The following is a 21,079-nucleotide window of genomic DNA, read 5'->3' as shown; positions in this document are numbered from 1 at the left end:
TCTCAAACATTTTCTGTGACTGCTCCAGGCTCAGGAGGATCTGGCTCCACATATTTTATTCAAATTCATGGTCTTTCACCCAACCAGGCTTTTGGTTATGCTGTTTTCCCTTCCTGGACCCCACAAAGCCCCAGATTTTTCTCACCCTGGTGCAGCCACAATATCTCCTCTCCCAGGAAGCCCTCCTATGCCAGCTACCCAGGCACTATCTCTTCCCCTGGCTCTGCCCTGGCCCCATGGGGTTGGAAGCGGGTGTGTATAGCTCTGCATTACCCAGATTGGGGGCTCATCAAGTGTGGGGATGGAACTGAGGCCTCTCGCAGTCCCCAGCACCATCCAACACAGGGCTGTGCAGTAGAGAGTGGCAGGACTTGTTTAGATTGAATCAGTGAACCAGATCTTTAGCCTGTTATCTGAGGCTTTCTGTAACCTGGTTTGGCAAACTCCTGTTCATCCTTCAAAACCCACTTCACATGCCCCTTCCTCCGAAAAGTCCATCTCAGGCAGCATTTACTGGAAAGACACGTTTGAAGGTTGGGCCATAGGACACTGATGAAGACTCCTTATAAACATCCATCAGTCCCCTCCCGTGTGCACCCTTTTTCGGGAATCTTTTTTAAATTTATTTTTAGAGAGACGGGGAGGGAGGGAAATAGAGAGGGAGAGAAACAGCGAAACATCAATCGGTTGCCTCTCTCACATCTCCAACTGGAGACCTGACCTGCAACCTAGGCATGTACCCTAAGCTGGAATTGAATCGTGGTCTCTCGGTTCGCAGGCCAGCGCTCAAATCCACTGAGCCACACCAGTCAGCGTTGAACCCTCAACCTGCTGACGTAGGGGAAGACACTCCAACCAATGGAGCAAACCCGACCAGGGCCACAAATAATTGCTTTTAGCTACGAGCCTTAACTCAAATTCTGGTCTAGGGCCCTTTAAGAGGCGGGCACTGAGGGGCGGGACAAACGCAAACGTCGCCCGAGGAACGACGCGGCCAGAGTCTCGCTGCTTCTGCGCAGTGTCGGTGCGGTTCCGGGTCTACGTTTTGGTTCTCCCTTCCCGGAGAAACTGAGGTTCGGAGCCGGAACGACCACCCTAAACGCACAGGACACCTGGCCTCGGGTCATTGGCAGTTTCCCCGAAACCCCTAATTTTCCGGCAAGGGATTGGTCAAGGGGACATTTAAGACTGGAGTGGGTGGGGCAGTGACGGTTCCTGTCCGTTGTTCCAGGTGAGGACGTTCAAACTCAGAGGACAAGTTCTCGCTGTTCTGGCTGCGTTGGAGCGCACCTCTGAGCCGTGAGGTCTTGAGGAGCTGAAATGACCCACTCTTTGGTTTGTGCAGACACAGTGAGCAGGTGAGGGCCCCCAGGTGGGGGCGTTCAGAAGTACTCTCCTCGTCTTGGGGTTTGAGCTGTCTGTGGACAGAGCTTGGGGTTTGTGGAGCCGGTGCTGGGTTTAGTCCCTCTCCTCGCGGTGATTCTGGTGCCTCCAGGGTGAGTTCGGTGCTGAATCGCAACACGCGGCAGTTTGGAAAGAAGCACCTGTTCGACCAGAACGAGGAGACGTGCTGGAACTCGGACCAGGTGAGGAACCTCCCTGGGCCCTCTACCCGTCCTGTGAATCAGATTCAGGGTCCAGGGTGCCTTGAGAACTACAGAGCACCACAGTTGGGCTCGGTCGGGTTGGTCAGGAGGGACCATGTACTGAATCCTCCCACTACCAATCAACTATTTGAAAGAATGCATAGTATTATTGCCTTCAGCCTAGAGTGACTGGGGGCTGTTTCTCTGTCCACTTCCAGGGCCCCTCGCAGTGGGTGATACTAGAGTTTCCCCAGCGCATCCGTGTCTCCCAGCTGCAGATCCAGTTCCAGGGGGGCTTCTCCAGTCGCCGGGGCTGCCTGGAAGGTACGGAAAGCCCTGGTAGCGGGGAAAGGAGGGTGGAGGGGGCAACTCGGCTTCACAGTCTGCTTCTTTCCCTGCTGCAGGTTCTCAGGGCAGTGAGGCTCTCAGTAAGATTGTGGACTTCTACCCTGAGGACAACAACTCAATCCAGATATCCTGTCCTGGCCTCTGGAGTGGGGGTGGTCTATGCCTTTGAAAGCTGCAGGCCCTGCTTATAACCTTGAGCAAGTGGCCTCTAGGCCTACATTACTTCATCTCTGAAGTGGGCTGATGGTAACCTGCTCTGTGCGCCTCAGAGGGGCCCACAGCCTGGAGTCTGAGGTGGGACTGGGTGGGGCTTGGCAGTCTCACCACAAACCACCTGTTTCCCTTGACTGCTGTGCTCACACCTTCCCTGTGCCAGCTGCTGAGGTGGACCAGCTAAAGGTAACGTTTCAGGACGCCACTGACTTTTTTGGCCGTGTGGTCATCTACCACCTGCGAGTGCTGGGGGAGAAGATATGAGGCCATGGGGCAGCCGCCTCCTCCAGGAAACCCTCATGGAAGCACAGCAAAATCTTTCAAGTTCTGCACAGGTTTATTGATTTCTCCTGGCAAGGACCCTCTCCCACCATCATCTGTCCAGGAGCTGCCTTTGAAGCCAGTTCTGGGTTCCCCCAACTCTGGGTTGACCATCTTGTTCCCTGAGTGTCTGAGTCCCTGGGGGGCAGGTGACGGTCTTCACTCGGGGTCATCGGGCACCAGGTTACTTTGGAAGAGCTTGAGGATGTGGTTCTCAATCACCTGTTGCACTGGAAACAGGACAGGGAAAAGGAGGGCCATGAATGGAATTGGGGCTACAGAGGCACCGGACCTACCTGCACCTTCCCTTCATGGGTTGAGCTGGGGGGGGGGGGGGGTCCTGCCCTGAGAACTGCGCCCCCCCCCCCCCCCCCCGGAGGCCTCCTGCACTGGGACATGGATGGAAGACCCACTTCGTACATGGGGAAATCCATACCCCTCCCAGGACACGCTGGGAAGATGGAGGCCCCTATTCCAGGAACCTCAATTTCCCCTATAGTTTATAGTTTATAAAAATGTGTATGTGGAGGCATTTCAGAGTTATTGGTGAGTTGCAATATTCACAGAAGGACAAGAGGGGCTCTGAGGATTTATGTCCCAAATGGAGGAGGACTCCTTGAAGCAAGGAGGGGATACTTCCCAAGACGTCAATTCCCCCCATAATCCCAGGGGGTTCGTTCTGTTACTATCATCCTGTTTCATGGGTGGTGAAGAGAAGGGAGTAAAGGGGGGAATCAAACTGGGATCTCTGTTTACACCAACCTCCTGCCTCGGAGAGGGTGGCCTCAAGGCCCTGTGTACTGTGGCCAGGCCCCCTTCTTCTGGGTGTCCTCACCCTGCCAGGCCTCTGCATGTGCTGTTCCTCCAGCCTGGACCATCCTTCCCTTGAGTCCTCAGGAAGCCCTCCCTGATTACCATCCATCCTGAGGTGGGGCCAGGGCCTCCTTTGGGCCTCACAATGCCTGAGTATCCCCCATCATGACCCCAGTCACTGACGCACATTGGCCTCCATGCCCAGCTCATGGGTTGTCCTCTGAGAACCAGGCCTAGCACATACCCAGGCCAGGTTCACAGGGACACTCGATGTTTGCTAACAGGGACTCTTGTTGCCAGCATCTGACATCCAAGAGAGATGCCCTGTGTACCCTGTGTGGTTACCCCACCTACAGCGAGCTATCACTGCCATGTGTCTCAGGCTGACCTTTCCGGTATCCCAGAGCCACGGCGAGGTCCATAGGGGTGTAGCCGGAGTCAGCCTCAGTGGTGAGATCAGCTCCTCGAGCTACAAAGCAGAGCAGCTTCTGCAACGGGGGACTGGAAGCCCAGAATGGGGCACAGACTCTGGAGATCCAGTGACCACCAGTAATGCAGCCCAGGTCTACCAGTTGCCCATGTGGCCTTGGACAAGAGTGAATTCTGAGAATGTGGCCAACAGAACCTCCACCTCCAAGGTCCCCAAGGCCAGACCCCTCAGGATTCCTGCAGTACCAGCTAGGGCTCTGGGCCCCCAGGGCCAGCCTCTAATCCCACTCACCCAGCAAGGCCTCCACACACTTCACATGGTTCCCACGCACGGCATACAGCAGTGGCGTCCCTCCATTCTGTCAGGGGCAGGAGCAATCAGCACTCTACTGGATTCTCATATCATCCAGCACGCTCCAATTTAATGTGGTTCCTTCTGTTTGTCACCTGGCCCATCTAGCTCCTCCTTTGGGACTCAGCTTAGATCTTCCTCTTCCAGGTAGCCCTCTCTGACCTACCTCGGTTGTGCAGGCTGCCTCTGTTCTTGTGGCTGCCTATGCGCCTGCCATCACAGTTAACCTCAGCTGACTTGTTTATGTATTGTTTCCTCACCACCCTCTAAAGAAACTAGGAACACTATGAAGCTTGGGAATGAGCCTGTCTTGTGTTCTTAGCACCGGGAGCAGGCCTGGTACCCTGCAGGAGCCCAGGGCCAGCAGCGGGTGCCTCACCCAGTCATAGATGTTGATGTCCACATCACGCTCGAGCAGCAGGCCCACAATGTCTGTGTAGCCACCTGTGCTGGCCAGTGACAGGGCACTCTCCCGTTCCTTGGCCAGGATGTGGGGGTCAGCACCCTGGGGGAAGCAGAGGTGGCAGTGACAGCAGGAGGCATAGAGGGAGTGGTGATGGGAAGAGGAGAATCCCCTGGCATCCTGAGGTCCCCATGGCAGCTGAGACTTGGCCCACCCTCAAGTCCCTGGAAGCCCCCAGCTGGACAGGGACGCACCCACTCAAGCAAGAAGCGGACGGTCTCGATTTCTCCAAAGGCAGAGGCCCAGATGAGGGGGGTGAAGCCACGCTCGTCCGGCTTGTTGATGAGGTTGTCGCCTGGCAGGAAGGGTTGGTACCACTGGGCTGCGCCCCTGCCCACTATCCCCAAAGCTATGGGAGTGGGGATCAAGTGGGCAAGCTAGGGTCAGATGGGGGGGACACGTGCATATACACAAGTGGCTGCACTTGTACACACGTAAAGACAAAGGCACATATGCACACTCACAGGTCACGACAGCACCCACATGCACACATACCAGCACATGAGGTCAGACAAGGACTGACCAGTGCATGGATGTAGACACATACCTTTCCTCAGATGCTCCTTCAGCTGGCTTAGCTCTCCCTGGGCTGCGAGCTGGTGGATGGACAGGGCTGGGGCCAGAGAGAGGCAGTGTTCTCACCTGTACCATCCCTGCTCTGTGCCTTAGTTTACTTCCTGTCCCAAGATGCTTTTCTCGGCCTGGCCACCCTGCTACCCCACACCCTGTTGGAGACGGGGGCCACTTACAGTCTAGGGTGGCCGGCAGAGCTGAGATCTCATTCCCCCGCTGCCGATTGGTGAGGGTCGTGGAGTGCTTCAGGGAGCTGCCTGGTGGGAGAGAGAGGAAGGGTTCTGGGTCTCCAAGACAGACCATGCTACCAAAGACACAGTGCGACTTTCCCATCACTCTCCACTGATGCAACTGGAGCTGAGCCCTGAGAAGCTGGAAGCTGCAGGACCCACTGCCCAATCTGGGGATGTCCCCATACACATCAACAAGTCATCTGAAAACCTAAAGAATTTGGAGACTTGCTCCTCAGAAAAATGCAACTCTCAGAGTACCCTGAGTAGGTGCCTGGGCCCTGCCTGTCCACCAAAGATGTTAAATAAGTTATGGGGCAAGGCCATCAGGTCTCCTGAGATACTGGCAGCTTTGGGGTCCTGCTGCTTGTGTGGAAGTCATGCCTCAGGTTCCTGAGGAGTAGCCCAGGTGAAGTTTCCTTTTCGGGTGATGGGAATGTCCTAGAAGTATAAACAGAGGTTGGGATTACATACTACTGTGAATGTACTTACTGCCACAGAACTGTATCCAATTATGGTCAAAATGGTAAATTTTATGTTATGTGGATTTTACCACAATAAAACCAAATAAGCAACCCTTCACTGGATGGAGCTGGGAAACATGTATGTCCTAGGTGCTGGGACATAAAGACAGAGGCCCGCGTCCGGGGCCTGACATTCTACAGTCTTTGCATCTCAGAGGCTGGAGCCCAGGGCAAGTACCTACCCTGAGGTGATGAGGCTCCAGCATCTGGTTCAGGGTTCCCAGGCTCTGGGGTGCAGGGAAAGAGACTGAGCACCACTGTGTCTGAGCCATCTGTGGCCTCATCGCTGGGGTCTTCAGGGTCCCCAAATTCTAGGGTGGGGGGCTGCTGAGTTAGGTTGAGGTCCTCTGCAGGCTGGGAGCACTCCATGGGGGAAGCTGGAAGCAACAAAAGGGGAGGGATGACAATAATTATCAAAACTCTTGTTAAGTGGGCACCAACTGCATAATCAGCCTTGCACAGTGAGAGTGGGTAAACTCAACTCCGCCAGGAAATTAAATCAGAGTCCAGTTGCTTTGCAGGCCCACTCCTCCCCACCACCAGGACACACACAACAGGCAGTGCTTAAAAGCCTTGGTTCTGGGGTCACTATCTGGGATGGAATCCTTGCACTTACAGGCTGTAAGAACTTGGGTACATGTCTTAACTACTCTGAACCTGTTTCCTCGTTAATAAAATGGGGAAATGAGGTCTAAAAGAAGTCATGTCTGTACATAGCTGGGCAGGGGGCCTGAAACACCAGCAGAGCTTAATAAACGTTTGCTGTAGTTATTTTTTGGAGAGTGGTCCCCATAATGACTGAGGGTTCAACAAAGATGTAATTGGTCCCATACCACCCGCCCCTCCCAAGGCGACCCAGGAGGTCCACTCACCTCCAAAGAGCTTTCTGTCACCCCACGCCGCAAGCCCGGGTCTCCCAAAACTTGGAGGCCTAATTCACAAACTTTTCTCCTCCAACTGAGGAACTGGGGAGCAAGCTGGAGCCTGAACCCTGAGCGCCCTGATGTTTCTGCCGGGACAGTGAGGAACTTGATACGCGACCACTACCCCCACCCCAGGGCTTCCCCACTGCGCCTGCGCACTCCGCCCCCCCCAGTACGGAAGGGCAGGAGCAATGGAAGCTGCTTCTGGCCCTTTAAAAATTGGGGGAGGGGCGTGCTTTCCGCTGGGGGCCGAGCAATGCAATAGCGCCTGCGCGTTCTACACCGCGACGTTCCGGTCGGGGGGCCAGCAGGTCGGGGGAAGTGGGCGGGGCCTCAGAGGGCTCTGAGGATCTCACCATGGCTGTATTCCATCACCCCCCCAGCTCCGCCCCCAGTTGTTTGGGAGCCAATCGACTCCAGTACCGGGCTGATGGGACAGCCCCTCTCTCCCGTCGGAAGGCGGGGGTTAGGAAGCAGGCGGGGCGTCCGGAACTTAAAGGGGCAGCACCATTGTTGTCCAAGTCCCGAGCAATGTTCCTTCTGAGGTCCTGGGGGCTCATGAGCATATGCAGGGATTTGATGGCAGCAGTGGGGTACAAAGAGGCTATTTATACGGCCCAAAGTGATTGGTGTGTGGAGCATTCTCCCAATTCATCCTCCCCTGGAAAAGGGGGGTTCAGAAAGGAAGGACGCCCTGGCCCCTCCCCGCTTCGGTGTAGCTTCAGGGGGTCCTTGCTCCCTCCTCACCTACCTACCTACCTACCTTCCTATGTGCCCCCTTCTCCAGTTTCTCACTCACGGCCCCTCTCCTGTCTAGGTAGAGACCGAGGAACAGGGAGGAAAGGCTAGTTGGTACTGGAATTGTGGCTGGGCGAAATCCTGTTTCGCAGGGGAACATTTAGGCAGCTGTCACCACCTCCAGACTTCCGGTTCCGGTTCTCAGGTTTCACAGGAGGCCGTCGCTATGGAGGAACCCGAGATGCAGCTCAAGGGGAAGAAAGGTAATGCGAGGGCTAGGGCTAGACAGAGGACCCGGGAACTAGCGGAGGGGCAACCTGATAGAGGGAGGGAAGGGACAAAAGGAGGGAGGGAGCGTAAGGGGCAAAGATTGAACTGCCTTCGAATTCTGGTGGCCGCTGACTAGTTTTGGAACCTTCAGAAAGTCCTCGTGCCTCACTTTTGTCATCTGTAAAATGGGGAGTATAGTCTCCCTCCCTCCCCTCATAGGTTTGTGAGAACTCAATGACCTGATATTTGTACGGCATTGGAAGAAAGCTTGGGATATGGCAATCACTGTGCGTATTGTTGCCGTATAGATTTATGCATTTGTGTATGTTTACATTGACTAATCAAATATTTATAAAGCACATAGTTACAAATTACAAAATGCCACAAACTTTTTAAATTATGAAGTTTTTTTGTTATTTAATTGCACATGTTATTTCTAGTTAATTAGTTAGAAGGTACAAGTACATTTAATTCCACCTCGTTTGTAACAACACTGAGCTATTACACACGCATTTTTGAAACGAGGAGGCCTAAGAGGGTAAAAGGTTCTATAATCGACACAGTTTGTTAGATTGTATTTACTTTTCCAGAGAGAGGGGAAAGAAGGGAGAAAGAGAGGGAGTGAGAAATCCATTGCTTGGTTGCCTCTCACACTCCCCCTGCTGGGGAACCTGGCCGGCAACCCAGGCATGTGCCCTGGGAATCGAACCTGTGAGCTTTTGGTTTGCAGGCTCAATCCACTGAGCCGCACCAGCCAGGGCTATAATCTATACAGGTTGGAGCGGGTAGGCTGGCCCGGTGAGCTGTATTCACACTGGATATACTCAAGCACAACCTCCCTTGTCTCCCAGACACACAGCATTCTCTGTTTGCCAACCTCACTGCCCTGGGCAGTATAATAGGTTCCATCTCTGTAGCAAACCTCGAGGGGGAGGACTGTTTTCATTGCATTTTTACAAATGAAAAAACTGAGGCCTAGAGAAACCCCTACCCTCATAAATCCAAGCTTTAATTTTTCCTGTAAACACATAACCTAGTGAAGAATAGAATTCACATATAAGAGAAATGAACAAGGTTGTTGTTGAGAATGAGGGACATCTGATTAAGCTTGGTGACCAGGGGAGGCTTTGCCCAGCAGGTGACATTTCAGCTGAGACAGGAGGAATGAAGACAAGCCAGAGAGGAAAATGGTGTGTCAGTGGCAGGAATAACAGATTCAAAGGCCCTGTGGTGGCAAAGTGTTCAGAGCTGTGCTTTTAATGTAGCAGCTACTGGTCACAGTATTTATGGGTATTTAATTAACATTAGATAAAGTTTAAAATTTAGTTTTGGAGTCACATTAGCGGCATTTCAAGTGGCCAGTAGCCCCCTGTGGCCAGTGACTACCACATTGGACAGTGTGGATTATAGAACCATTCAGTCACTGGGGAAAGTTCTTGTGGACAGTGCTGGGGGGGGTCTGAGTAACATCGAGGAGGCCATTGTGCGTGGATGGAAGACGAAGAGGACATGGAGGTCCACAGCAGGCAGAACATAGGACCTTAGGGGGCCATGGTGAGGAAGGCAGATTTTATTCTCTGGCTGACGGGAGCCATGGGAGTTCCAAGCAAGAGAGGGACATATCTGACGTGTTCATAGTTCACTCCATCTGTGGTATGGAGATGGGACCGCTGGCGGCGGGGGAAGCAAGAAGAGCAGGAGGGGCTGAGTCTGGCATCCAGGTGGGAGGCAGCCGTACCTGAGCCAGCAGAGTCAGTGCAGTGCTAAGAATGGGTGAAGCTGGGCTTTGTTTTGTGGTAGAACCAGAAGGACCTGCCTATGGACGGATAGCATGGATGACCAGCTGGCTAGGAATGCAGACCCTGGGATGAGGATTTGGGTGTAATTCACTTACCAGGAGAGCCCCACGGGGGAGCAAGGGAAACAGGACAGGGCTGGGGAGGAGGCTAAGCAAGGAGCAACCTCAGGTAAAATCCTTCTGAGCGAGGCCTCAGCCTGCTTTGGCAAGGGAGTTTAGGGAGATGAGTCACTCCTCTCAATTGTTCCAACAGAGGAAGGGACAGGGACTTGCACACCCCTCAATGGTCAGTCATGGCTGAGGGCTACCCAGAGATGGAAACTTCCAGGCACTTTCAGACCCAATAACCAGTAGATCCTTTGAGGATAAATCTCCGATTTATTCACTGGGGTAAAAGGAATGCGAGGGGATACGAGTGGGCAGCAGCAGTGTCCACCACCAGTGGGCTGGGGAGGGGAAAAATCACAAGTTCACTGGACGCATTGACAATACCATGAGTGAGGCCTTCTGTGACCTTATTCAGCCTATCACCTGGGCCACGGGTGACCCAGCTGCTGGGGGTGGGGGAGCACCAGGCACTCCACACCGCTCTGGCTGGACCTGCAGATGGAGCAATCAGGAGTCTTATGCTTTGTCTCTTTGTGTCTGTGCACCCCCTTCCATTATTCTGCCGCCTTCCATGCCCTGACTGTCAATCCTGGACCCAGTTACAGACAAGTTCACTGAGAGCGTCTACGTCTTGGCCAATGAGCCATCCGTGGCCCTGTACCGGCTGCAGGAGCACGTGCGCCGCTCTCTGCCAGAACTGGCCCAGCATAAGGTGAGCCGCATGCACCCCTGCCACCAACCCCCACAGGGTCTGCACTTCGTGATATAGGGCCTGCTGGTAGAGCAGGGGCTATTGGGGTAACAGTCCAGGCTGGGCCACCAGCAAGGAGGCATGTGGTCACTGGGTGGGTTGGGACCATGGGTGGACAGATCTGGGGCAGATTTGGAAGAAGGGGCAGCAGGCCTACATTAGTTGTGACCTGTATGACAAGAAGGAGGCAGCTGTGCAAAGACTGCAGGAAGGGCATGTCAGGCAGAGGGAACAGTCGATGCAAAGGCCCCAAGACATTGTAGCCAGCTGTTCACAGAAAGCCTGGACTCGTAAGGGAGGGGAGGGGGCTGGAGGGGGCCAGTCTCTGCAGCCATGGTGATCAGGTGCTCAGCCCTAGAGAGCTGGGAGGATATAGGTGGCAGCCTCTCCCCCTAACAGTCCCCCACTTCCCACAGGCCGACATGCAGCGTTGGGAGGAGCAGAGCCAGGGAGCCATCTACACAGTGGAGTACGCCTGCAGGTGAGCACCTAGGGTCACCTCCTGGGCATTCAGAGGCATCTCAGCCAGCTCCCTGGTGAGCCCTGTCCTGCCAAGCCCACTTGAGTGGGTCTCAACTCACTTGGCCACACAGCAGGTTCCACCCTAGCTCTGCACTTCTCACTGTTTGCTCAACCTCTGTGTGCCTTGGGCAAGCGTCTTCCCAGCGCTGAGCCCCTCCCCATCTGTCATGGGAGGGTGTAATCAGGATTGAAAAACATAAAATTTATCATCTTAACCACTTTTAAGTGCACAGTTCAGTGGCATTAAGTACATTTGCATTGTTGTACAGCTACCAACACCATCCATCTCCAGAACTTTTCATCTTGCCTAATGAGACTCTGTCTCCATGAAACACTAACTCCTCATCCCTGCTCCCCTAGCCCCTGGCACTCGCCATTCTATTTCCTGTTTCTATAATTTGACTACTCTAGGGCCTCACGTGAATGGAATCACACAGTATTTGTCTTTTTGTGTCTGTCTTTCATTAAGCGCAATGTCAAGGTTCATCCATGTTGTAGTACGTGTTGGAATTTTCTTCCTTTTTAAGGCTGGGCAAAATTCCACATTTTGTTTATCCATTTATTTGTCAGTGGGCATTTGTGTTGCCTCCACATTTTAGCCATTGTGAATAATACTGCTGTGGGTGTAGCATTTGTTTTTTTTTGTTTAATTTTCTGTAAATCTTCAGATTGGTTTTTTGTCTCACGGGGAAAGATGCCTGAGGGTGGAAAGCAGTAGCTGGTGTTTCTTTGCCTCGGGCAGCTTTGCCGGCCTTGTCTTCTGTGCTTTTGTTGGTTCCCTCAACGGTATTCAATGCCCTGGCCTGTTCCATTTGCCTGGGGAGTTTGGCCACTTTATTTAGAGGTGCCGTTTGCCCCTGGCATGACCTATGGGTCATTTGGTGGAGGCTAGACACTCCCTGCAATTCTCATCTGTGGCACCGTGGGGTTTGCTTGCCTGTTTCTGTCGTGTGGGTGAAGGTTCCTTGACAGGAAGTCCTGCTGCCAGGGCCACTGAGCTGAGTGTTCTGCCATCAACAGTCTCAGCCCCTCTATGGGACAGGAGATGATTCGGAGGGATGGCATCTTCCTGAGGATGGTGATTGCAAGCACTCTCCTCAGCTCAAGGAAGAGTAGAAAAGAAATTAAAATGTTCTCTCTCAGGGCTGCCGAACAGCTCTGGGGCAGCTGGGACCTCGTCAGCAAGGTCCATGCTAAAGGAAGAGTGTGTCAAAGTCTCTACTTTCTCCTGGTCCCTCTAGCTGCACCATCCAACTCAGGAGCCGGGGCCACCAGGGCTGCACATTTAAATTTTAATGCATTAAAATGAAATAAAATGGAAGACTCAGCTGCTCAGTCTCTCTGGCCACATTTCAAGTGCTGAGCAACTCTTTCAGTGGATAGAGAAAGTGTCTCTCAAGTTCCAGAAAGTTCCACCGGACCATGTTGGACGAGGCAGGAGGCCAGTGTGCCCTGAGCTGTGGGTGCTTCTCTTCAATGAGATGTGAATTTCTCTAATGCTAAAAGAATATATTTCCTTTATGGACCTGAAAGAGCCCTTGGCTTTTAGTTGTTTGAAATGCTTTATGCAGTATTAACAGTTCGTGTAAAATTGAAAGATGTTAAATTGGGGTAAACTATTCAGCAGTGAGCTTATGTTAGTGAGTTTTTTAATCAAGTTGGGCAACCGAATGCTAGAAAAGCTGACTGCACGTGGTGGCCTAAGATGAACAAGCTAACAAAAGTGGGTGACAGCAAACGCCCCTCCCCTTGATCTCATGGCCATTTTCAAGCAGATCCCTCCCTGATAATAAACAGAAATGATTTTTTTTCTTTAAGAGAAGGACTTTAAAATGACACTTTTACTGCAGATGGTGTTGCATGGGTGACTTTCTGGCATTAGCAAGGCCCCCACGTAGCTTGGTAAATGTTTGCCTGTAGTGCCATCAAAAGGGACATTTTCACTAGACATTGAACAGTGTGGGCCAACCCGGGGCTGAGCGCAGCTTTGCAGCAGTGCCCCCTAATGGTGATGAGTTATCCTGCTTCTGTCTAACTCACCTCCAGAGCTGTTCCGTCGAGTTGGTAAGTTTCCTTCAGAGGCAGGAATAGATTATCTAAGAGGAAAGCACTGTATTTTCGAGGCATCTTTACATGCTTATAGCTCCTTCAGAACATTAGATGGCCTTGCAGCGGGGATTGTCACTGAGTGCTGTGTCACATAATGTCCTCTAGGCTTGACAGGAAAATCTAAACTTTGAGTTCATGATGAACCCTCAGGGAAGCCCACGGAATCCCCCAGGCACCTGCTGAGCTCCACTTCGTGAGTGAGGCAGGGCAGTGCCTACTGGGTATGCCCTCCCATTATAGTGCCGTGAAGAACCTTGTCGACAGCAGCGTCTACTTCCGCAGTGTGGAGGGTCTCCTGAAACAGGCCATCAACATCCGGGACCACATGAATGCCGCCACCCAGGGCCACAGGTAGCTTCCGGGACCACAAGCCCCTGCTGCTGTCGGCCTCCTCTCTGTAAGCTCCTTCGCCACTCAGCCAGGATCTGCTGCTTATTGCTCCTTGGACAGCTCCCTTTCCTCATCTCGTGGTGTTTGGTGGCTTCCTCTTGTCCTTTGGTGCCTGCAACAAGAGGGGTCAGTCACTCAGTATCCAGATCCTGAGCTCTGCTGTATGACTGGTCCTGGGCTGGGTGCTGGGGACAGAGAGGTGACCGGGATAGGCATGTTTGCAGTCTCACAGGGAGACACACAGCAACCAGATACACATGGAGCAGACCCAGGGCATTTCAGACATGCGCAAAAGAAAAAGGGGAATATGGGGCCTCTCTGAGTCAGAGGGGCTGCGAGCAGAAGCCTGAAAGACTTGCTGATGGAAAGACTCGGGATGATATTCCAAGTGGGACAGTGGTGAGGACAGAGGTCCTGGGGCTGGGGAGCTAGGTGTGTTGGAGGAACATCTAGGGGACAGGTGTGGCTACAGTGGGTGAGCAGGGGGAGATGGGGTCAAGGAGGCGGGCAGCAGGGGGGGCTCCCAGAGCTAGAGGAGGCTTTGAGCTGAAGACCAGATGGTCTAAAAGTGAAAGCACTTACAGTCCTTGCACACTGGGGAGAGAGTTTTGGGGGAAAGAGTGCTTTTTGTTTTCGTTTTCATTGTAACTTAATAAATATGCGTTTGAACATGCACATACACTCTGTAAGCCGTAACTCTACCTTGGGATGTGTCTGGCGCCTGCAGTTTGGGAGTCTGGCCTGCCTGTCCCTCACCAGGGATTTAGAAAGAAGACAACCTCTGTGTTGTTCTGTATGAGAACTAAGACAGGAGAATTATCAAAACCAAAAGCCTTGCCCTTACTGGTGTGGCTCAGTGGGTTGGGCATTGTCCCGCAAATCAAAAGGTCACAGGTTCCATTCTCCGTCAGGGCATGTGCTTGAGTTGTGGGCCAGGTCCTGGTTGGGGGCGTTGCAAGACTGATCCATGTTTCTCTTGCATATGGATGTTTCTCTCCCTCTCTTTCTTCCTCCTTTCCCCCTCTCTAAAAATAAATAAAATCTTTTTTTAAAAAAGCCTTGAAAATTTGTAAAAATGGATGTGCAACAGTTTCCCCTCTGAGGGTAGCGCTCAAGGGCCTATCTGGGTTCGTTTGCATTGAATAACCGCTGGCTTTGGCTGCTCTGCCGCGAGTTTGGTGACAGCATCACTAGAGTTGACTCCGCAAAGTGCCTCGCACAGTGCCCTACTTATGGTAGCACCTCAAAAAGGCAATAGCTTTTACTTTGAACTCATGGCTTCCCAAGTGCTTTCAAATGCCCTGCTTGTGCCTGCTGTTGGGAAAATGCCACGTGCTTCTGAAAGCCTGGAGGCGCAAGGCTAGCACCTCTCTGCCGGCCCTGTGGGCCTGAAGTGCACAGACATGCATGAGCCCCAGCTGGGACCTCTGAAGCTGGTGGCTGGTCCCATTCTTACAGAGGATGCCCCGTAGGCTCAGGCCAGGGGTCTTGGGAGGGTGACCTGAACACACACTCCAGCCTAGTCAAGCAGGCCTGATGGCCTCTGACTTTGGCCTCATGGATATTGCCCGTGTTTTATTTCAGCCCCGAGGAGTTGCCCCCGCCCTCCTCAGCCTGATCCCAGAAGAGACTCTGAGGGCTTTGGCCCCTCCAACCAGGTCAGTGCTGAATAAAGCAGGGGCCTTTCTGTCCTCCACGCTCTGAACTAACTCACGCTTTAGTTGTCCAAGAAGAGACCTGCCATCTAATCACTCAGGCTTGTAGGATGGTTTGGTCAGTGGAGGATGCAGGGTGGGGGGAACCTTGTGCCCTCTGCCGCTCAGGGTGATTGTCAGCCCATCTCCCTCGTGCTCTCTGCCATCTCCCCTTATTCAGGCCATAGTCCTTATCCCAATCTCAAGGACTCCTCCAGGGCAGAGAGGGCATCCCACATTTCCCTGTCCTGACATATGCCAGCTGCTGGCTTTACTTACACACCTTCTCTCAGGCAGAGCCCGGCACGGCGGTTACCACCCAGCTCTGAACTCCTTGCTGCACTGCTGACCTGCTGTGACCCTGAGCAAGTTCCTCCCCTCTCTGGTCTCTGCTTTTCTCTTCAGTGGAAATGACTCAGATGGAAGAGAGGGCGCTGCTGCATACGGTGATGTGTAGTGTAGCAGTCAGCTGCTGCGTGACAAAGTAGCCCAAAATTTAGTGGCTTACAGCACCAATCTAATTGCTCATGATTCTGTGATTTGGGCTGGGCTCAGCTGGGGGCCATTCGTGTGGCACAGTCAGAGCTCCTTGGGGCCAATAGTCAGAGGTGGCCTCTCACATGTGACCCTTGACTGGTGCCATTGGCTGCAGGGGTCCAGTTCTCAACCTCCATGTAGCCACTCCAGCAGGCCAGCCTGGGTTCTGGTGGCTGGGCACCAAGAGGGCAGCCCCAGTGCACATGGGCTCTTGCAGGCTCTACTTGCTTCACATTTGCAGATGTTGCGTTGGCCAAAGCCAGCCGTATGGCCAGGCTCAGAACCGGATGATAGAGAACTGCAGGAGGGCATCAGTACTGGGAGGCGTGGTTGACCATGTGAGGAGAGTGTGGCCCGAAGACAGGCCTGGTATATTGTTAATTTGTGCCCATGAAGGACAGAGCCTGGCCAATCAGAGGTACCCGAGGTACTTACTGAGCCCCCGGCTTGTGAGCTCTCAAGCCTCTGCCCATTTGCTGTGATGGGGCTCTGTACTGTGGGGGCCCTCTCTGAGGGTTGTGGACGCAGGGACAGGGACCCTGTGGCCCCTAGAACAGCAGCCCTCAGAGCCAAGAGGGAGCAGCGTTCACACATGTGCAGTCAGAGCACCAGCCAAGTGCCAGGCCTAGCTTGGCCTGAGGGTGGCCAGCGATCCCACAGCGGTCCTGTGGGATCGCTTGGTGGATATCTGGGAGGGGCTGCTGAGATGTCTCCTGGTCCCATCCCCTGAGTCTTGGTCCCTCCCACCCCTCGACCTCAAGGGTACTGCCCTGCTGCACTCCCCACACCCTCAGTAGTCTGCTGTCCCTCTGCTGCTGTACCTCTGCTGGGCACAATGCTCCGTGCTCCTGCTCCCACCTGTGTCCCTGCAGACCCTGCTCTGCTCTTCCCCAGAACTGCCATCCAACTTCCCCTCTCAGAGCCTCCATTCCCACTACCCCCCACCAAGCTGCTCCCCCTGGGGTCATTGGTGACTTTCAGGGGGTCACGTCTCGGCCTCCCCCAGCTTCTTTCTTCACTTGCCTCTCCCAGGGTCCTACATACAGCTCTGAGTTTTACGGAAGAGGAAACTGAAGGTCAGATGGGCAAGTCATGGTCACCACTCATGACTGAAGGTGCAGAGTCACACCTAGACCTCCAGTGTTCCAGGGCTTCTCCTCTTCTCCTGCCCCTGTCAGGCCCCTGCCTCAGGTATCACCTCATTGGGGTCACCCTGAAGCCCTGGGGGCCTCTCACACCTCCTGACCAGAGTTGGACCCTTGGACACAACCTTGTGAGACCTATCAGGGACCAAAGACTGAGCGAGTGTGGCCAGCACAGTCCTCCCACTCCTGCCCGTAGTCTCCTGAGATGAGGTATTGTTGTCCTTGGACTCCTACCCCACATTGGCCACGTCCCCTCAGACCAGTAACTGCCACTGTGTTAATCCCCATTGACCACGCTGTGCTTGCGACTTTGCCACAGTCTTCTTTCATCTTTAAACAGCCCTATAAGGCAGGTGTCGCCCTCAAATACAGATGGGAAAAGAGAGGCTCCGAGAGGCGGTGTGACTTGTACAAGGTCACATAGCTAGAGGAAGCAGCCCCCTTCCTGGTTTGGTCCCAGTCTGCCTCTGACATGCTGTGTGACATGGGGCCTAGAACTGGTCCTCTCCAGTCCTCCCTTTCTCCATGTGGACAGGGAAGGCTGGACTGGACCTTCTCTGCAGGCTGAGGTGGACATTCATGTATGTGCCTGCCTGGCCTGCATTCTGCCTCAAGCAGACACACCCATCCTGGGCTTAGGCCATATGGAGAAGCTACCATGGGACCCTGGATCCAGCTGTACCTGACACTAATTCCTAAATTACTGTATTTGCCAAAATTGCTTTGAGTCTGTGTCTGCTGACTACCGAAGAGTCCACACTGCTCCTTTTGAATTCGAGGCCTGGGAAGTCATGACCCATGATCTGTACACCCCCAAGGCCAGCTGTGTGCCAACACAGTGTCCTGCAAAATGTGTCAGGAAGATCAGAATGGAGTGGTTTGGGGCCCCAGGCCCACTGCTCTGGGAGGATCCCCCCATACTTCCCTTGGCACTGTGCGTGGCTGGGAGAGAAGGGTGGCAAAGGCCAGGGAAAACCTAGGGGAGAGACAGAGGGTTCTGGTGGGGTATCAGGGCTGTGGAGGACCCTGAGGGCCTAGGAGAGGGGTCAAGGACACAGGACATGTCAAGGAAGGGCCGCTTCCCACTGCCAGGAAATGGGAGTCAGTCCTCTCTCCTCCCCTCCTAGGGTGTACTAGGGGCCCTGTGCTGCTATTCTGTCTCCCCAGTGCCCCAGCTCAGTTTGAGGTCCATCCCATTGAGGCCCGGACTGCTGTGTGGCCCCTACAGTTACCCTCCTCACCTACTCTGACAGTACCTCACATTGTCTCTCCTTCCACCTGTCCACCATGCAATCATTTATCCAGGAAATATTGACTGTCCTCTGTGTGCCAGGCCCTGCCTGCCCAGGGGATGCCCTGGTGAGTAAGCCAGGCCAGCCCTGGCCCCAGGGCTAAGACCTGTGGGACAGAAAGGCGGCTAAGTGAGATAACTGCACATATCCCAAGGGTGTTGTGGGGTAGTAGGGGGCAGCTATGGGGTGCCCAGACCTTTCGAGGGCGCCACACCACTCATAGCTCCTGGACGCAACCTCAGCCAGAGACTAACTGTCCTCTCAAGGAGTTCTGTGCAGGACTCTGGCCCGTCAGATCTCCCAAACCGAGTCCAAAGGCCCGCAGGGGAAGTGGGTGGGGGAAAGCCTGGTAATTCGCACGACCATCTCGCCCTTCACACTCGTAAACGCCCCCTCCTAGCCGGTCGCCAGAGGGCGCAAGAGGCAAAGGCTTGGCTTGGCGCTTAGCTTCCCCAAAGGGTCACGGTGCTAAGTCCTGGCTGATTGCGGTGGACACATTGTGACCCTTAGGCCTTTTTCTCCTCATATGTTCTCGATTCCATTTTTCAGAGAGCCAACTAAGTCTCCTTGAGACTGGACTACTCATCAAGATCTTGCATCTGTCCCCCACGCGTTGTAGACGCGCCGGAGGTCTCCCTCCTCAGAGGATAAGACATTCCTGCTCAGTAGGACTTGCTCCCAACAGAGCCCCAAAGATAAGGAGGGCAGCTGGGAAAGAAGCAGTGAGCTCCCCGTGCCTCGGGGCAGGAGTCTAGCACCCATGAGTGTGAGGGTGATCTCGAAGGGATCCCAGCCCTGGTGAAGCGTGGCTTCACCCACTCCCACTCTTGCCCCACCCAAGTCTCCTTCAGATCTGTGGATAGGGTAAAAGGAGGCCCGGGAGGGCAGCAACGCCCCAGCTTGGGCCACAGTGGCCAAGGCGGGACTCAGACTTGAGTTTGGCTTTTTGTCCTTATCCCCTAACCCAAGTCATTGTTTTATTTCTGCTTTGAGGGTCCTGCCCTTGGCACGCCCCTTCCTAGCTCTGCCATATCCCCCAGTGAGGCCTCTGCATGCCCCAAACTTGGTCCCAGCGCCCCTCCACCACTCATGCCCTCTCCAAGGCTCTCCAGTTCTGCAAGAAACCCATGGAGAGGCCCCTTTGGTGCTGCTGCACTCTGGGCCTGCCCCCAAGGAACCCTCAGGCTGGGGGAAACAGCTGCATACAGACATCCCCAAACCATGGGTCAGCAGTGGACTGGGATGGAAGAACCCCAAGTGAGAGAGGAAGAGAAGGCTTTTGGAGAAGGGAACATTAAAGGTGGACCTTAAAAGTGGGCATTGGAGCTGGGATGGAGACCCATGGTCCTTTAGCTGAAGGCCCTACCTGCTGGACCACACTATCCTTGCCATGGAGAGTCTTTCAAAACCTTCCCCTGCTTGACATTATGGGAGAGGATCTAGAAGAAGGGGACTTAGGAGAGGTAGCTTCACAACAACACCCTCCCATCCTTGTCCCCCCCCCCATCTTCAGATCCCTCCCCCTGACCCTCTTCACCCATTTCTCCTCACAACCCTCCCCTCCACCCTCCAACATCTTACTCCAGTAACTAAGGCGTCTCCTCATCTGAGAAGACTGAGGTTGAGAATCCTGACTGCCAGTGGGGGACAGGGGTCCACAAAGAGTGGCACAGCCAGTGGTGGGGAGAGCACAGGAGGAGAGTACAGGATAGGAACAGAGGCAAGGGGGAAAGTAGGGGCCATTATAGGAAACAGGTTGTGAATGATAGAAGATGGGATGGGGGTGCAGGAACAAAGGAGGGAGCCCCAGTAATGGGAGGGGGCAAGAGGTAGGTCCCACCCTTCCCACCATGCCGCTGCTGCTCCCAGAGCTGCTCCAGCTGCTGCTCTTATGTAACCAGAGCCTGCCTGTTGCATCAGAGACAGCAGGCTGCCGCAGGTAAACAGAGTGGCCCTCCGGGGGCCTGGGGCTCCCCAGCCACTTCCACACTCCCCAAGCCTTGTTCTGAACCTTGGAGTCAAAGCAGAAGCCCCCTAGACTGGCCTGGGCCCCAGTGTGTCCTTGGGAAACCTGAGTATCTGGTATTGGACACAGGTGCAGTGGTGGCAGGGGTGGGGGAGGCAGAATCCCTGGTCCCCACCTTATGGCACAGCATGAACCCTGGATCTACGTCCAAGGAGAAATCTGTGCCCAGCTTAGGAGTCCCAATTGCCCATTTCACAGATGGGTAAACTGAGCCATGGGAAGAAGCGCAAGCCTGTTCCCTGCCTTAGTGTCCCCCACACCTGATATCTCCACATACTCACCCCTGACTACAGGGGTACAGCCATCTCCTGCTGTCTTCTCAGAAGGTGGACACCAGGCAGCCATGTAACCCACCTGCATCCCACCTTCATCTGTCCCAAAATGACCACCTCCTCTCCATCTCCCAGCCTCTCCCTGGGCTCCCAGCCACATCCACTCCTGCTCCGGCTTCATCTTCCTCATCTCTCCCACCAAAGAACACTCTGCACTCTTCCTTTGCACCTTTGCAAAGGCTGTTCCCCCTTGGAAAACCCTTCATCCAGTGGCAATCTCCTACTCAGCCTTCAAGGCACAGTACAAATTGTCCCCTTTTCTGGGAAGCCCTTCCTGACATCTCTGGCCCAGTCCTGACTCCAAGGGGCTGGAGGAGTGTGTGGCAGCTGTTCTGCCTCCCCCAGACTGGGGGCTTCTCCAGGGTCACTGAGTCCAACATTATCTTCATCCTGTAATTCTTTTCACATTGATTCACTCACCTCTGACACTCCTCTGGACCTGGCTGGGTAGTGCTGGGATCCCAGGGAAGATGTGGATTTAGAGGCCTGGGCTGGGGCCCAGTCCTAGAAGCCCCCCATTGGCTGCCCTTTGAAGTGGAGGACGGTGCCCAGCAGTCATGGGTCTGTCACCCATCTGCAGATGGACGAGGTC

The 21,079-nt window shown here is 54.0% G+C and overlaps 3 protein-coding genes across 10 annotated transcripts; 2 read left to right on the top strand and 1 right to left on the bottom strand.

The window, feature by feature from the left end:
* Window positions 1-973: 973 nt before the first annotated feature.
* On the top strand, window positions 974-2,492 carry NR2C2AP (nuclear receptor 2C2 associated protein). 3 transcript variants are annotated; one of them, XM_053930620.2, is made up of 6 exons: window positions 974-1,073; window positions 1,232-1,358; window positions 1,496-1,586; window positions 1,805-1,910; window positions 1,991-2,059; window positions 2,296-2,492. In XM_053930620.2, exons 2-6 carry the CDS (start codon window positions 1,321-1,323, stop codon window positions 2,409-2,411), a joined length of 420 nt encoding a protein of 139 aa, XP_053786595.1. In that variant the 5' UTR covers window positions 974-1,073; window positions 1,232-1,320; the 3' UTR covers window positions 2,412-2,492. The 3 variants fall into 3 exon arrangements, with proteins under 3 accessions (XP_053786595.1, XP_053786593.1, XP_053786594.1); XM_053930618.2 differs by having other exon boundaries at window positions 985-1,122; XM_053930619.2 differs by having other exon boundaries at window positions 997-1,358.
* RFXANK (regulatory factor X associated ankyrin containing protein) lies at window positions 2,466-7,677 on the bottom strand. Of its 3 annotated transcripts, XM_024560938.4 has the most exons (10): window positions 7,539-7,677; window positions 6,725-6,861; window positions 6,035-6,229; window positions 5,275-5,355; window positions 5,073-5,138; window positions 4,720-4,820; window positions 4,442-4,567; window positions 4,003-4,069; window positions 3,670-3,750; window positions 2,466-2,698 (listed from the first exon to the last, which is right to left on the bottom strand). In XM_024560938.4, the coding sequence occupies exons 3-10, from the start codon at window positions 6,219-6,221 to the stop codon at window positions 2,628-2,630; spliced, it is 780 nt and encodes a 259-aa protein (XP_024416706.2). In that variant the 5' UTR covers window positions 6,222-6,229; window positions 6,725-6,861; window positions 7,539-7,677; the 3' UTR covers window positions 2,466-2,627. The 3 variants fall into 3 exon arrangements, with proteins under 3 accessions (XP_024416706.2, XP_045051527.2, XP_053786592.1); XM_045195592.3 differs by lacking the exon at window positions 6,725-6,861 and having other exon boundaries at window positions 7,539-7,668; XM_053930617.2 differs by lacking the exon at window positions 7,539-7,677 and having other exon boundaries at window positions 6,725-7,493.
* Window positions 7,615-21,046, top strand: BORCS8 (BLOC-1 related complex subunit 8). Of its 4 annotated transcripts, none has more exons than XR_006655476.3 (7): window positions 7,615-7,776; window positions 10,289-10,401; window positions 10,857-10,921; window positions 13,312-13,422; window positions 15,046-15,119; window positions 15,453-16,119; window positions 16,725-21,045. XR_006655476.3 is itself a non-coding variant. In XM_045195594.3 (6 exons), the coding sequence occupies exons 1-5, from the start codon at window positions 7,740-7,742 to the stop codon at window positions 15,077-15,079; spliced, it is 360 nt and encodes a 119-aa protein (XP_045051529.1). In that variant the 5' UTR covers window positions 7,615-7,739; the 3' UTR covers window positions 15,080-15,119; window positions 16,725-21,046. The 4 variants fall into 4 exon arrangements, 2 of the variants coding, with proteins under 2 accessions (XP_045051529.1, XP_053786596.1); XR_006655475.3 differs by having other exon boundaries at window positions 15,449-16,119; window positions 16,725-21,043; XM_045195594.3 differs by lacking the exon at window positions 15,453-16,119 and having other exon boundaries at window positions 16,725-21,046.
* Window positions 21,047-21,079: the final 33 nt, after the last annotated feature.

This window comes from Desmodus rotundus, chromosome 9 (genome assembly GCF_022682495.2).
Source record: "Desmodus rotundus isolate HL8 chromosome 9, HLdesRot8A.1, whole genome shotgun sequence".
NCBI classification, from domain to species: domain Eukaryota; kingdom Metazoa; phylum Chordata; class Mammalia; order Chiroptera; family Phyllostomidae; genus Desmodus; species Desmodus rotundus.
Note: the sequence above shows the minus strand (reverse complement) of the source record. Positions and strands in the feature narration are given on the sequence as shown.